We start from the raw sequence: 15,888 nt of genomic DNA, 5'->3' as shown, positions 1-15,888 counted from the left end.
TGCATCTTCAAGTATGTGGTATTTTTTCTCTCTCTCTAAGCTGCTGCTAATTATCAATCTATGCAGCTGAGGGAGGGACCAAGACTTAAAAGAAGACAGCTAAAATAAAGTTGCCACAGGTTCAGCTACTGAACTGTAACACTTTACACGAAGCTGATCCCATGGTGCTTTGTTTTTTTTTAAAGAGTAATTATTATATAACTTTATTGTGCAGTTGAAATTTCATGGAAGCTTTCAAAAATATATTCATAGTAATTTTTTTTCTCTACTGTAGTTTAGCTCAAATATTTTTTTCTCCAGTTATTTCAAAATCATAAAGTTGGTCTTCATAGTCTTTGTTTTGCCACCATCACCTCTAGTTAGACTTGTGTCTGTTATGTCAGGAAGATGAGTCTTAGTGTCTAAACTAGCTTTGACACAAATATGATCTTTGTTTTTCTGTTTATGACAGAAAAAATGCTTAAAAAAGCAATAATTGTTTCCAAGTACAATGTTCTAGAAGTTTTTGATAGTGTATCCGTTTCTCTTCAGTCAAATCTGTTCATTACCCAAGGCAGTATTTTTGAAACATACCTTTTCTGTGGAAAACATAGATCTTGCATTAACTAGAATCATCCCTCTCTGTTGCCTTTTAAGATACTCATTAGGACAGTTGTTTGAAAGATACTGCTCCATCATGTTAGGAGGACCCATCAAGAGCAGTGCTGTAGATTTAAAACAAGGTTTTATGTTCTTAGGCGATATCACTGACCTTTTATATATATATTTTATATATATATATATATAACATTATATAATGTTTAGATTTAAAAAATGCCCTGATAATGAAGAGCAATGACAGTCCCAAAACTAGAGCAAACTCCTTCTGCTCTACTGGTTGCTTCTGCGGATGCACTTGTGGGAACTGCTAATTCTGGATCCTTTGAGTCTTATGGAAAAGATTTTAGAACGTCAGAGATTTATTTGCATAGTTGTTACACAACCAAAACTAGTACTATATTTCTGTTTTAATTTTGTTTAATTCAACCCTGTTGAACAGCTTGGCTAGAATGCAAGCTCCATTTTTGAGTGCCTTCTGACAGACTTCTGTTAAATTACATCCTTAATACATCCAGTTTTATTATACTGCCTGTTGTCAGATTAATTAATATTACAGCTGGATCAAATTAGTTACTTTGCAAATTCCAAATGATACTGTTAGTTTAGAAAATGAACTTAAAGTCAGGGAAAATAGTAAATCGTGATTACACGGTATTCAAGTTATGCCACCCTCTGCATTCTGTCTCATTTGTGTCCATCTTTCTTAAGCAGTAGCTCACCAGAATTTTGCATCTGCATTTTGTCATATAATGATAAATAACATTTTAGAGTATAGTAAATATTTCAGTTTTCCAGCAGGTTAAAACTGTATGTTTAGTAATAGAAAGGCATTTCTAAAAAAAAAAAGATTTGTAAATACTGTTTAAAATTTTCAGCTGTAAGATGGCTTCCAGTTATGCAGGATTCATTGCACTCTGAAAATATTCCTTTTAGCTCATCATACATCAGTAGAAACATATTTTTGCATGAAGTCTTCTATTTCTTCAAATCAATGCTTGTTTTATTATTGAAGTTTTAAAAGTTTGTTTTATTAATTTTATTGGTTTTATACTGAGAGAGGTGCCAAAAATGGCTGCCTAAATTTTACTCTGGAAGCAGAATAGACTATAACCTCACATTCTGAGACTATCTGTACAGCAGTTTGGGTAATAAATATTCTGAGTAGAAGTGACTCGGATGTGTGCAGGGATAAAGCAGAATAGTACAGTCAGTATTGGTTTTGCTTTTACACAGTCCTTTTTTCCCCAAAAAAGAAAAAAAATGAAAGTAATTCCCATGCCAGAATCCAAACATTGAAATGGAGAGATTCAGGCAAAACATTGCTTAGTAAGGGGACAGAGAGTGAATGCTGGGTTCTGGGTTACTGCTTATCAGTGACTGATCTATGGCTTTGTTTGGATGTCACTGATGACATTGGTGTGCTCGTTTTCTATATAGAAGTAGGGTATTCCAGGCTTGCCAAATCATGGTGCACACATACATAGAGCAAGCGAGGGCACAGTGCTGGCTTGCTGATGAGGTGTTAAAAGGGTTTAATATCCCAGAAACAGCACAATGTAGTGTTGTACAAAAATAGGCTATTAACAAATATCTTGCTCTTCCCACATGTATTAGGGCAGTGATGATTTTGGAAAGCACAGCTGATGTTTGAGCAGTGGTATTTGAAGCACGTGGGGATGCTAAAGGGAGGAACATAAATGGTACTATATGTTAGGTCGTTGCTATTTGCTTCAAAAGTGCTGTCAGCCATGACTGAGTGGAAGAATGATGAGTATTTCTCTGTTTGCAGCTATATGCCAGCCAGGATGCAAACATGGCAAGTGTGTTGGGCCAAACAAGTGTAAGTGCCACCCAGGATACACTGGAAAAACCTGCAACCAAGGTAAGAAATTGAAGTCCAAGAAAGAGAATTCCTTCTCGAAATCACAGAAGTATTGTACATCTCTCTCACCCAAATGTTGTGTGTGTTGCCTGTGTTTATAGGGTAATGAGCACATATACCAAGTCTGTTACTGCTGTAGCTATTCTGATACTGGGGCTGACATTTGTAGAGAAAATGGCATGCAGTGGGATAGCACAGGGGAAAAACGGGTTTTGTTCAGATAAAATCAATGAGATTAATGTAAAGTATGTATTTACATGCTCTCCCGAATCTGAATAGAATTATTTAAATATTGTGGTCAGGGTTGTTGTTTCATAAAGTCACAATTTTCAGCTTTGTATAGTGAAATAATATTTGTTTAATTAAAATAACAGTCACGCTTTCTCATTTTGTGTTTCTAATCCTGAACTAGCTAGGTAGCAAAAAATTGTAGTGCATACTTAAGAGTTTGAAACATGAGATGTTCTTTTACTGACTTATCAATATAGCTTCATTGTGGTTCTGTTGCCAAAAATTATCTCCAAAACATGTAATGGTGTAAAGATTGTAGAGCAGAGAATAGAATTTTAATACATGATGTAAGACATGTTTACATACAAAGATATCTCACAAAGACTGATCTCTTTTCCAGTTATCTCAGCTTACAGTAAAGGTTCTTACATTTTCTGAGAGTGCTGAGGAAGTATAATAAAAAATTGTGACATTTAAAACTGTTATTATTCAAAAATGTACCCTGATGTTTGCCAATCTTCTTTTGACATGTTGATTTTAGAGTAAATAATTTTCTTTAAAAATAGATACATATTTATTTTCAGATTTACTAATCATTCCAAAACTGATGTGGAAATGAATGTTTTATTTTCCAGTTTTAAGTTTCATTTATTCTGTCATCTGTCAAATTATCCTGTCACCTTTTCCGTTTACTCTGGAATGACATTTTAAAGGATGGATTGTTATGATTTTATTATTCTACACCTGTTTTGGTCAGTCTGAAACTTTTTTAGAAGGCAGCGAACTGTCAGTTGTGATATGTATATGTAACAGTCTTTCTATCTACTAATTACTTTAACAATATTAAAAGAAGGCTGTGTGAATTGCTGGAAGCTGCAGTCTTGAACTAAACTATTCACTGTCCATTAAATGCTAAGGAAGGAAAAAATGTGGTGATAAACAATTAAAGGAAGCCTTTTGGGCAGTATTGATCAAATATTTTTGCATGGTGTTGGTGGCAAGGTTGCCATGGCAGATGTGCATGAGGTTTCTGAGATGCCTGCTGACTGACTGTGGTGTCCTAAATATACAACAGTTCATGTGACTACAGTCTGTATCTGTTCTGTTCTATGGTGAGACCCTTGAGGTGTTCCTGGGGTCAGGGTACGTGTTCTTGCCATGTGCTGATACCATGTTAGGATGAGACCTGAAAACTTGTAGTGGATGCAGAGTCTGCTTTTGCTGGGAGGGAATTCACATCACACAGGAGCAGTGTGATCTGTGTTGTTATACCTTAGTATAGCACTTGTCCTGTTCAGTCCGTTGGCCATCTTTCTTATTTCTGTTCCAGAGTAATAAGAGAAAATAATGACAGAAGAAATGGTGGCCTTCCCCTGCAGAGATGGGCTTCTTTGTAGGATGTGTGAATGGTGCTAGGATGCAAAGTATGCTCAGGGTCTTGGTGAAAGATATTCTTTGAGTACAAAAATGGATAAACAGGCTTTACATCGCAACTGTTCATTGGCCTAGTAGATCAATCCATATTCCAGGGATGAATCCAAGAGAAGAACCCAGCCTCAAGGCAGAACTGTTGAACCCTGACTGTGTGCTGATACCTGGATCCTTGTCCTTTTCCAGCATTACTGCAGTGGCTGTGGTCATCTAGATCTCGCTTTATGTCACTCAGAAGTTAGGGTTAGCTGCTGCTGCTTCTATTCAGTTGCTTTCATCAGCAGTTAAATTGCAGTGGTTTTGCATAAGACCTAGCCATGTGCCCTCCCCACAGCATTAAAATATTCTGAATGGCTTTAATGTTTCTCTTCTAGCTTTTTGATTGCAGGTTTACAGCTGCAACCTGTTAAAAAAACAGCTGAGCAAGTTGAAAGAAAATACACTATGCCAGCTCTCTACTTCATAATGATAATAATGGAACTAATACTTCTCTCAAAATGTGTTCATCGAAACAGTGATACCTGCTCTTCAATGAGATCTGTGTTCACAGACAAATACGAATAGTTGAAAACTTGTGATTTTTGCTAGCAATCTAAAGCATATGCAGGTTAACTTTGTGAGGCTAGGGAAGGTTGTCTTTATGAAAGAATATAAGGTCACTTTTTGTAACACACTATCCTCTTCCCCAGATTGTTCCAGGTCCTGATGCAAAGTTCTCTACTTTCTCTTTTTGCATTGGAATTCTAGTCAGCACTTTTTATATCTATACACAGTTTTTAAACGATGAAGTAATACGTATTGCAAAGATCTGGTAACTTCATTTTTATTATGCCTTCTTCCCATCCTGTGAAGATGAACAGCTATATACAAGTCCACCTGGTCAGAGCAGTGAAGCATTTCTGTTCCGCCCCCTGGATCATCATGCAAGAAATGTAGCATCAAGGGGTGAGATGGTCCTGGATTTCAGGTGGTGTGCTTCTTCTACCTGCACAGCTTGAAACAGTAGCATAATTTCTTGCAAATGGGCAAGAGGCTAATAGACTGGTGGCTGTGATGCAAAAGCTGAACTTGCAGTGTCATTAGCATGCAGACCAAATAATACTGTATTTCCTTGCTGCTGTCTGTGTGCCTGTATTCTGAAAAGGCCTAACTCTCCACCACACTTGTGGTCGCAACTTGCTTTTGTTTCTTTCCTCTGCTCTTCTATCAGGGCCTGCACTTCTTATCTCTTTCTGAGTTCCTTTATAAATTGAGAGTGGTGGAAATAGTTTATCAGGTTAGATAAAGACAAAACTGTGATTTACATAAAGCTGGAAGCTGAAGAAAATCAGGGTTGATGTGAACAAAACTCTCTTGGGGTGATACATACCTCCTCTCCTAAGTTTGACACGGTAGTGTGATGATAGTTGCTGGAAATGAAAGCTGATCTACTGTTTATGGTATGGTGATAACAGTTTAATTTTTTTTACGTGGTTTCTGGTCCCTGGTTTTCTGTTTTCTGAGTAAATTCAGTATTGAATATTTAGACTCTGTTGCTTGATTCTAGGTAGTTAATAGGCAGAAAAAGGCACCAAAAGGCTGAGTGCTGGAATCTTCTGCAGAAGCTAATTAAAGAAAATAGGAGTGTATTGCATCTTCCTAGGAATAAATGCCCTATAGTTAAGTCAGTCATTACCCAAGATCGTGTGGTGCTACACAGCAATCAAAGAAGTTGTATCCAGATTTGCTAGCACAGAACTAACGCTTGTCCTTTCTTTGCATTCACATTTTCATTTAATTTCTTTAAAAAAAACAACAACTTGTGCTCAGCAGCCTGTGCGTATGGTATAGACCTGCTTTCCATAGTGCCCAAAACTGTCACTCTGCTTTGAGGGACTGTCATGTTATTTTGAAATAAAGAATGCTGGTTTTGCATTCACTATACAGTTGTAGGCAACATGGGAATCTGAGAGGCCGAACAATGAAATTCTCAAGTGCAGGACAGTGAGTGGACATTCTCACAGAGAAATTACAGGCATTTGTTAAATTTTCTAATAGTGTTGGGCTTTATATTTTAAATTCCAGTGTGAGATGATAAGTGACTAAAAGAAATTATGATGTTTTATAAAAAGAATAACTGTGTAAAATGTTATTTTTATTACCCTTTATACAATTTGGCTTTCAACTTTTTTTAGAGGAAACTTCCACTCTTATTTTCTCTTTTGATTTATACTGAGATGGATTTATACATGTTGCTTGAAATACACAATTGATAACCAGCATTTGTTCAACAGGTGTGTTGCTACAGGTGATTTTTTGACTGTTAACATTAGCCTGAACCTGTTCTTGAAAAAATAGACCTTACAGAACAAGAAACACACAAACAGATATACTATATAAATAGCAGGAATGTTTTTTCAGTCTCCCAGTCCATGTGTGGTACATCCGGACTCTTCTTAGGGAAGCAACCTGCTACAGATTGTGGGTGCATGGAGGCAGATGAAGAGAGCTGTCAGCATATCCATACAGGTCTTTATGTAGAGCCAGCAGCACCTGACAGTAATCACACACCGTGCCTCCTGGGAAGCTGAAGGGTGTTTGTTGTGCAGTGTCTGAGTATGCGCCTGTCTGTGCTGGTGAAAAGAATAAAAGTTGCATTTTAGGGAAAACAAGATGTGCTGAGCAGTATGGTGTCACAGACCTAGCCTGTTGGCAGGGTGGCTTCTCTCTTAGGCAGCCACAGCACTGCCAGTACTTATTTTCCTAAACATATATTCTGACTCCATAAAGTTAAAACCATCTTTCTCTCAGTTTCAAAGGCAAAAGTGAATACCTGTGACACAGGAGGTTTGGCTTTAAGTGGAGTTGTGCTAACAGCCTACTTCTGCTGCCTTGTCACTTCATCTCCCTGTTGTATCAGCCAAGGTTAAAAAAACTGAACATTTTACTTTCAGTGTGTTTTTGAAGATGTGAATCAAAAGCTAATGTTGACAGCATTTGCTCACAAGCAGAAATAGAATGAAGCAAAGGTAGTAGCAATAATTTAGTCAAAATTTCAGAAACAAAAAGTGTGTGATGTGAGATCCTAATACAGTTGATTGCAGCTACTTTTTCAGATCAGGTTATTCTCAGAGTATGTTACTAATAGTTGTCTATTGGCAATACTAGAGCTTTCATTTCTGTACTAAGAGTATTTTGTACCAAATGGTTCGGAGTCCTACAAAGGGATCTAATTATTTAAAGCTCATAATGTAATCTATACCTTATGCAAGATGGTAAACTGAGAGCAGTCATAAACTCTTACTGTCTTCAACTTGCATCTATGGTTGTGGCTCTGGAAGTAAATGCAAGACAGTTCTGAAGGACAAAGTCTTCAGGAGTACCTGAACTTAAGAGCTGAAGTGCAGTGGGATGTTAGTATTAGAAGTTAATGCAGGCACTGTCAAAATCTTGCCCTGTCAGCTTAATTTCAGCATTACCTTTCCTCACTCCATTGTTCTTACTTCTAGTTAAGTATTTTATACTTGGCTATTAATGCAGTTATTTTGTAAAGTGATGCTTTTGTACAAAAGAGGAAGAATACAGATATTTTAGACTTACAGAACTTTCCTTTCTCTTGCTTCAATGTGATTGTTGTCCATGAATCTCAGAATAGTCAATAATGTGAGCTCTACAGGGATACTTTTATGAATTGAGGTAAAACTAACCGTTTTTTAACAATGACTTTTTAACATACATGTTGCATGTGTAATAAATACGTTATTGCAGCTCTAATGTCTGTCAGGAGCTGCCTAATTGTAGTAAGTTTTACAGAAGAAAGGAAAAAGCAGCTTTTTGCACTGCCTAGAGAAATTTGCCTCCCAAAATGGGAGTTTTCACCTGTTTATTATTGAGCATTTTTATGTAAAGTTTTATTTTTACATTAAGATTTTCACAATGAAAACTTGCCCTTCCCCTCTAGCATAGTCATCTGCTACTTTTCCATTTGGCCTATGCACATACTGTATCATAGTTACAACTCTTAGCTGAAGATCCTGGTTTCAGAGTAAAAAATGTGTATCTCTTCCATGGCTGTTTCTCCAAACCCAGCAGGTACACTCTTGCAATTGAGGCCTTGGTTCCTACTGGGAGAAGTGTGCTCTCTATGCTCTTCTAGCAGCTCCAGAAATGCTTTAAAATTCCCAAAGAATGAGTTGAAAAGGGATGCTCTTTTTGCGATGTATGATCCACAGGAACACTGTGGAGATGGTCATCACTCCTTGTTTGACAGGCACAGGTCCAGCCCTTATTTTGGCAACTTTTCCAAACTGAAGTCCTGCCTACACTTACCTGGTCTTTGTTGCCACTCTAGGAGTAAACATTTTTCTTTGTGCTTCAGCCTTCTGCAGAAACAAAGGGAAAATTATGTCCCTTCCCAGTACCCTCCCACAGCAGAGGGGAGCAGGAAGTATTCGTATCTGTAAACCTGCTGCACTTCAAATGAAGTAGAAATGGTTATATCCATCAGTTAGGGCAAGGGCTGTGTGGAAGGACAAATACCTGCCTGCAGTATGCTTGCTTTTTCTTGACCCCATGAAGATGAAGACAGTAGGTGGCAAGACAACAGATTTAACAATACGCATGAACGCTGTTAAGAATTGCTGACTTCATTCTAACCAGAAGTATATTTGTCTTTCTGTTTTAGGGCCATAACTCTAGGCCTTCACATCTAGTCCATAGCAAGCATGTGTCTCCTCCTCACCTGGCATTTTATAAAGTAGCTACTGGGTCTGTGTGTCAACAGAACTTTGATGAGAGTGTGCTTAGTAGTGTAGATGGCTCTCTGAAAAGTTCCTGGAAATACCAGTGGCTCTCTTACTGTAACAGAACTCCAGACAACATGGTGCAATATTAGAGATGAGGGTCAGTAACTCAGTTAAGTACTTACTGGCTGGATTTGTGAATAGATGCATTGCTTTTACTTTTATCATCATCTTTACTCATTAGCATACAAATAACTAACAAACACACATTCTTAGAAGAGAATTCTGAAGGAAGTGTTCACTTCATCTCTACTTCTTGTTAAAAGCCTTGTCTACTACTGTGAAAATTGTAGGCTGAACATTTTGAGTTCAAGTAATTAATTGTGTAGTAAATTGTTAATCTGAAAGAGTAGCCTTCATGGATAGCCCTTGACAAACATCACTGATGTAAAATACTTTTCTTTCAGTATTTTCTAGATGGTAAGGAATACATTTTCCCTGTGAGATTGTTTCCTGCTTTCCTCTGCAACTAATTTTGAAGTGTGATAGTGAATCACTGAATCACTATCGGCATTGTCGGTTGTGATTGCAACAGTGATATTTGCTTTCTCCATCCTCCTCTTCCAGAGTTCTGTCTGGTCCTGGACATGGCATCAACGTGAACAGTGGCAAGATGTGGGCAGCCTGAGCTTGTGCATTCCCTAATTAAACTTCTGTTGGCACTTAACCTAATGCAGATACTGTGGTTTCTGAAAGGAGATCTGTGAAAGAAGCCAATATGCCACTTGGCTGGAGGCTGAACAGTGCTTTATGCAGGATGTTCTGGATGCTTGCTGTCAGCTGGACTGTGTATAAAAAGCTAATTCCCATATTTTCCCATCTATCTCCAGGAACTTGAACTAGTAGTTTTTTCACATATACTTTGTATGTTGTTTTTTTTCCCCCCTCCCCCTCTTTTGTACCCTTTATTTCAGATCTAAATGAGTGTGGACTGAAGCCGCGGCCATGCAAGCACCGGTGTATGAACACCTACGGCAGCTACAAGTGCTACTGCCTGAATGGCTACATGCTGCTGCCAGATGGGACGTGCTCAAGTACGGCAAGGCTTGTTGCTTGCTTTTTTCAAGCTCCTCAAGGTCCCTGTGTGGGGTCCTGAGGGAGTCTTTTATTAAATGAGTATGACTCCTAAAGTAAAAGATGGATCTTGCTGGAAATTAGGTTGTTGCTCAAGAAGCTCTTCTTTTTCTTCTAATGAATCATCGAATGACTTAGGTAGGAAAAGAACTACAAGATCAAGTTCAATCATTAACCCTGCTCTTACTAAGTCCAGCACTAAGCCATATCCCCAGGCACCACATCTAGACGACTTTTAAACACATCCAGGAATGAAATTAGGCTGAACAAAACAACAGCAAATATTTTTATTGGTTTTATTACGAGTTTCCCTAGAAGCATTCTTCAGTGTTGTAAATCATTGCTAATTGGCCTTCATGGACAAGTGCTTGTAGCTTTCATTGCAGCAGGTCACCTGCAGTTCTGATGTGTTATGTCCTTATGAATGTAAAATCATTAAAGCTGCAGATGTTAGCTGTTTGACTCATATAAAATTGTACTATCATCTCTCTGGAGATCAGGTTCCTGCTTGCTCACATAAAAGTGAATATTTTAAGTGTCTGGACAGAGAGAAGGGAAGAGAAATTATGTTTTAATTAAAGATTCTATGCTTCTGTTTAAAAATGGGAGTACTGTCCAGGAGAGTTTGTAGTACATGGTGGGCTTTATATACCTCATGGGGGCTGAATTCCACAACTTGATACAATTGTGGTGGTTTATTGTGGTTTTGGTGGTTTTTTTGTTTTGCTTTGCTTTGGTTTTTGCCTTAGAGATGAAATCTGTGGAAAGAAAAAAAGAATTACTGCGTATGCATTTGCTATTTTAAAGCCTGAATGGGTATCTCTCGAATTCAAAAAGCATTTTTCTTCTTCTATCATAATTATATGACTTCTTAATTCTCTAATGTATTTAGTAATTTTTCTGGTACCGATGGGAATCCTTATCTAAATGTTTGATTACTTTTCCCTAGGTGCCCTCTCTTGCTCCATGGCAAACTGTCAGTACGGCTGTGATGTGCTGAAAGGGGAAGTTCGCTGCCGCTGTCCTTCTCCAGGCCTGCAGCTGGGGCCCGATGGCAGGACTTGCATAGGTAGGTGATCAAAGGTAGATTTCATCTTTTTTCCATCCAGAATTTTCTTATCCTTAAAATGAACGCAGTTCAAGAGAGTTTATCGAACATCTTCAGAATGCTTCACACGTGCAGTTTAAAGATGTTACTTAATGCAAACTGGGATGGGCATGTTGCTGAGGTGCTCTCAAGTGGTCTGGGTCAGGAATGACCAGGGTTTTCCTCCAGTCCTCCAATTTTCATTTTACTCGCATAGGCTGCTTGGCATCCAAGCCCTCAGGCCTTACCAATCCTATTACTGGGCAATTTTAAACTACTGCTAACAGAGACTTCAAAATACCTGCCTCCATAAAACCCAGAATGGGGAGGTCAGCTCCCCCTCATACCCACCAAGGTGGTGCCCAAGCTCAGGGAGTAGGGGGATAATTTGTGTGAATCACTGAAATTATACTGGGACACAGTGAAGCTCAGTGCACGCTCCCAATATTAATGGGATTGAAGCTACTGCCTTTGTCCCATGTGGTGAAAACTTAGGTTAGAATAAACTCAGGAATTCAGACTGTGTAAAAGTCAGATACTTTGTTCCCACATTCGTGAACATAGAAAAAAAGGTTCTTATGGTTAATCAGACTGTATTATGCCACACTCTACTGTGTGATTTCATTAGTCATTAACTATACATCCTGAGTGGATATGATGCTCCAGTGATTTTATTATTGTATGTAGTTCCATAGCCAGTAAAACTTGCACTGAAAAAAATGTAAGAGAATGTGGATGCCCTAATTATTAGCATGGCTGCCCACATGGGAGATGGTTCTCCAGGGGGTTGACCAATGCTGACCAAGGATTTGTTGATGGAGCAAGAGACGTGTTCTAGACCTTCTTATGTGAGGAGCAGGCTGAGTTCTAAGTTTGAGACTTTCTGAAGTGCAGGACTGGCACATCCATGTACATAAAGTAATGGGTAGAACAGGATAAAGTTATCACATGCTGAAGGGATTGAATTGTGATTAATGATGCTGTGGACATTATCACAGCGAGAGATCTTTGAAAGAAGTTTGTGCTATGCCGTAGCGAGCAGATTGATTTTAAGTCTAAATTCAAGAAAGTTATACCAAGTACAGAAATTTGCTAGAAAAATTCTTGCAAGATTCTCATAGTGTGCATTTTTATAGTCAGGCAAACTTCATACTTTGAGATAAACAAAGTGCACTTTTAATGCTGTAGCATTCAAACCCATTATATGAAGCTCTTTCAGTTCTTCAGTGTAGTTTTTTTTTTTAAAAAAACCTTTTTTTTTCCCAGACAGGTAAAAAAGAAGTATGTACCCACATTTCAGTTGAGTATGCATAATTAGGATAGATTTTTAAAATTTTCCACAAAAATTGCAGAGCAGTCTTGTACAATACAGAGAAAGTAGTCTTAGCAAGAGATGTCTGTCCTTCATGGGTCATAAGATAATCTCGTCCCTTTTTTGATAAGAAGTGATTGTGACATGCAACCTGTTTGTGCTATTTCTCTGTCAAGTTGGAGTTGTACTAAAAACCAGTACATACATCCAAGAATTGAAGCTCTTTGGGGCCAGAACTGTGTTTTTCCTCACACGTGTACAAGCCCATCACTGTTGGGGAGGTTGTCAGCTCCAGTGTGTCTGGGTATTGGTGCAGTACAAAAAAAGGAGTGTAGATGATGGTAAAAAAACTCGTGTGCCTTGGCTGAAATTCTGGTTTGAGGACAGTTTGAAAGACAGCTGGGAATGTCGTGCTTATTTTTAGCACAGGTGGAAATGCCTCTAGGCATTATTCCATTCTTAGTTTAGCCCATGCTAATAATTCTTTTGTTAATTTGTTCCTTCCAGACAATCAGCAAAGAGCAATGAAACTTTGACTGTAAAAGTAAATAATATAAACTAATTACTAATGAATTGAAAAAGAATTCAACAAAATGTTCAGTGAAAATACTGATCAATTAAGTAATTAATTGACTAATGACTCCTGATTCAATAAATTAATCAGTGGTGTTGCTTTTTGGATTGGGGGTTTCATTTAATGAAATTAGCAGTAGACACATTTCAGCTTCAGAAGGTCTGAAGTTATATGAGGACTGAAAATAATTACTTTCACTGTAAAGTAATTCTTTATAGCAGTTTTTGTAGTGTATAGAAACTTGAAAAGATGCCCTTGGAAACTTAAAAAAATCATAGTATTTTTAAATCATTCTTAAGGTTGGATAGTGCTTGAGTTGGTGATACAGTCGTACAGCAGGAGAGAAGAAGGACTCGTTGATTCTGCCTCTCAGTTGAGCAGTGACCATCACACGTGTTAAGTGCTGTCTGTGTGAAGTTCCTTTGGAGCAGCTCCCAGCGCTAAGTCTGGGCATGCACCTCCATGGCAGACCAGGCTGAGATCAGAATACAAGTCACCCCTTTGTGCCCTGGTTTTCATAGGAAGCAGGCATGACCCACGTGTTGCAGCAGGCAAAGGCAAACAGCCTTGTACCATTTGGGCCCAGGTGTGAGTTGGAGTGGGGCCATGGACTTGGAAGAAGCCATAGTCACTGTACTGTTGGAGAACTACAGGAACCTAATCATAAGCACTTGCATGCCATCTTCTAGCTAATGATCAAAAAGTGGCTTCTCACGAGTAATGAGCACCCATCAGCTCTCATGTTAAATGCAAGCAATAGACTGTCAACTTTTTTTCCATTATTTTTGTGCCAGTTTTCAACCGTGTATCGATTAGCAGTTCAGTCCTGTTTCTTTAAGAAACCCAAAGCTAACACAGTAATCAAGAGTCTGAAACTTGCAGCCTTGAGATAATATTTTATTAGAAAGTAGAAAGTTCTGGTTTGTAAATTAAATGACTGTAAGGAACATGGTAGAATTTGTAAAACTGTTAATAATGTATTCAAAGCCAAAAACATTAATAATAGATTGAAACCAAGAGGCAGATTTATAGGGGGATTCCGGCATGTGGAGAGGTGCCTACTATTGGCCTTGATTTCTTTCTCATTCAGGCCTTTACAGCAGCATTGTAGAAGTGCTGCTGTCTGAGACTAAACGAGAGCCATCTGATGGGCCAGGAGTGTGGGAGCTGAGGGGCTGAGTCCTTGCTGTCCTCAGTCATTCTTCATGCAGAGTAGAACAGTGCCAGCAGCAGCTACCGGGTGAGCCCATACAGTCAGTAGTTCATGGTTGTAGGTCACTTCTTTTGGCTGTGGGAAATACAGCTTGGAGAATTTGAAGCTACGTCCCCAGGCCCCAGGTAGCTGCCCTAACTAGCCAGCAATTCTGAGGTAATATTTTTCCTGTGCTGTGCCAGAGACTGAGGCCTCTCTCTGCCTTGTCCAGGCCTCTTTCGCAACCAGCTGGGCATCAATCACTTGGCTTTGTTTTGCACTCTTGACACCTGCAGCTCAAGTACTCCTTTTGGGAAAAGAATTGTGTAGAGAGCAAAATCTTACTTTCCCATAGATCAAGAGCCTGATAAAGCTGCAGAGCAAAGGCTTGAACTGTGCCCTGTAGATAACCAACAAACATCGAGAGTGGCATGCGTCAGAGGCAGCTGCTTGGCAGGCTTCAGCACAGTATTTGAAGTGATAGCTCAAGCAGCTTTTGGGTACCAGCCTGACCTCATCTGAGTTTCCCAGAGAGTGAAAGCAGCGCTGGGCTGAGATGAGGGGTGTCAAACATTTACTGAGCACCACCCGTGTCTTCCCACTCCTCTGTCCTTTCCTGGACATGGCTTGCTGAAGCACTGCTTCAGGTGCTCCTGGGAGCAACGGGCAGGACAAATGGCTCCCAAGCATCTCAGCACCTCAGAGATATCTTAAGGTCATTTAGGTAACCAGCTTCTCTGTAAAAGAGGTTTCAGCTACAGCACAGGCACTGTGTGGGTGAGGGACTGCAAAGACCAGGCCTGTGGTAAGTAACTGGTAGGAGACCCAGATGTACTGCACCCCTGGGATTAGCTTGAACTCTCTTTCTTTAGAGCAAGTCCTGAACAGAAGATTTCCCAGAGCAGGTTGTGGGTTAGGGACACCTGAGATTTAAAAAAATGAACCACTTCCTACTGCAGGGTGATGTACTTTAAATATGCATGTGTGACCAATGCTACAGGAGCAGTACTTCAGGCCTATTTCAGAAAAAGAATTACTACAGGAGGAGGGATAGTAGTAGTTGTTGTTGTTGTTTCTTGCCTGTAAATCCAGGTGCTGTCTCTATAACCAGACAGGGCTTAGTGGGACAAAACCAAGTTATACAAGTAGCACTAAAACCAGCTTTTCTTTAGACAAATACCATTACTATTTCATATGAGCATTTTTAGGCCTTGAAAAATCTGTTGTGTGTTCTGTGGGGAATTAGAGAGTGTCTCCTCTTCAAGGGGAAGGGTACCAGGATGGCAAGAGCACAGAGCAATATTCCAGATTCAGTAGCAATGCTCGTTTATGCCAGCACATCTCTTGTCACCCACAGTATTTGTAAAGGCCCAGGAGGCATAAAAAGTTGTGTGTGTGACCAAGAGCTGAACCGAGATGGCACAGCCAGAAGTGATCAGGTGTTACTGCTGGCTAACCAGCTTGTAGCCAAAACAACCTTATAAAAATACTTTGGCTAGTCGTCTTTAGTTTTTCATCATGTGAAACCAGTTTAAATTCAATAATACGGATTTAAAGAATAATACAGTTCTTTTGTTTCCACAGATATTGATGAATGTGCTACTGGTGGAGTTATCTGTCCACGATTTAGGCACTGCATCAATACGTTTGGAAGCTACATTTGCAGGTGTCATAAAGGCTTTGATCTAATGTACATTGGAGGCAAATACCAATGCCATGGTAGT

The 15,888-nt window shown here is 39.1% G+C and overlaps 1 protein-coding gene across 3 annotated transcripts in view; it reads left to right on the top strand.

Moving 5' to 3' along the window:
• The window catches only part of NPNT (nephronectin), a 51,395-nt gene that overhangs the window by 14,729 nt on the left and 20,778 nt on the right, over positions 1–15,888 (top strand). For 2 of the 3 annotated variants that reach the window (XM_051616661.1, XM_051616662.1), the window contains 4 exons: positions 2,390–2,482; positions 9,840–9,959; positions 10,949–11,068; positions 15,749–15,883. In XM_051616661.1, the coding sequence (XP_051472621.1) occupies positions 2,390–2,482; positions 9,840–9,959; positions 10,949–11,068; positions 15,749–15,883 (468 nt within the window). Of the gene's footprint in view, positions 1–2,389; positions 2,483–4,996; positions 5,090–9,839; positions 9,960–10,948; positions 11,069–15,748; positions 15,884–15,888 lie in introns of all 3 variants that reach the window. The other variant, XM_051616660.1, reaches the window with a different exon arrangement.

This window comes from Apus apus, chromosome 4 (genome assembly GCF_020740795.1).
Source record: "Apus apus isolate bApuApu2 chromosome 4, bApuApu2.pri.cur, whole genome shotgun sequence".
Classification (NCBI taxonomy): Eukaryota; Metazoa; Chordata; class Aves; order Apodiformes; family Apodidae; genus Apus; species Apus apus.
The sequence above is the reverse complement of the archived record's forward strand: the minus strand, read 5'-3'. Positions and strand labels throughout refer to the sequence as shown.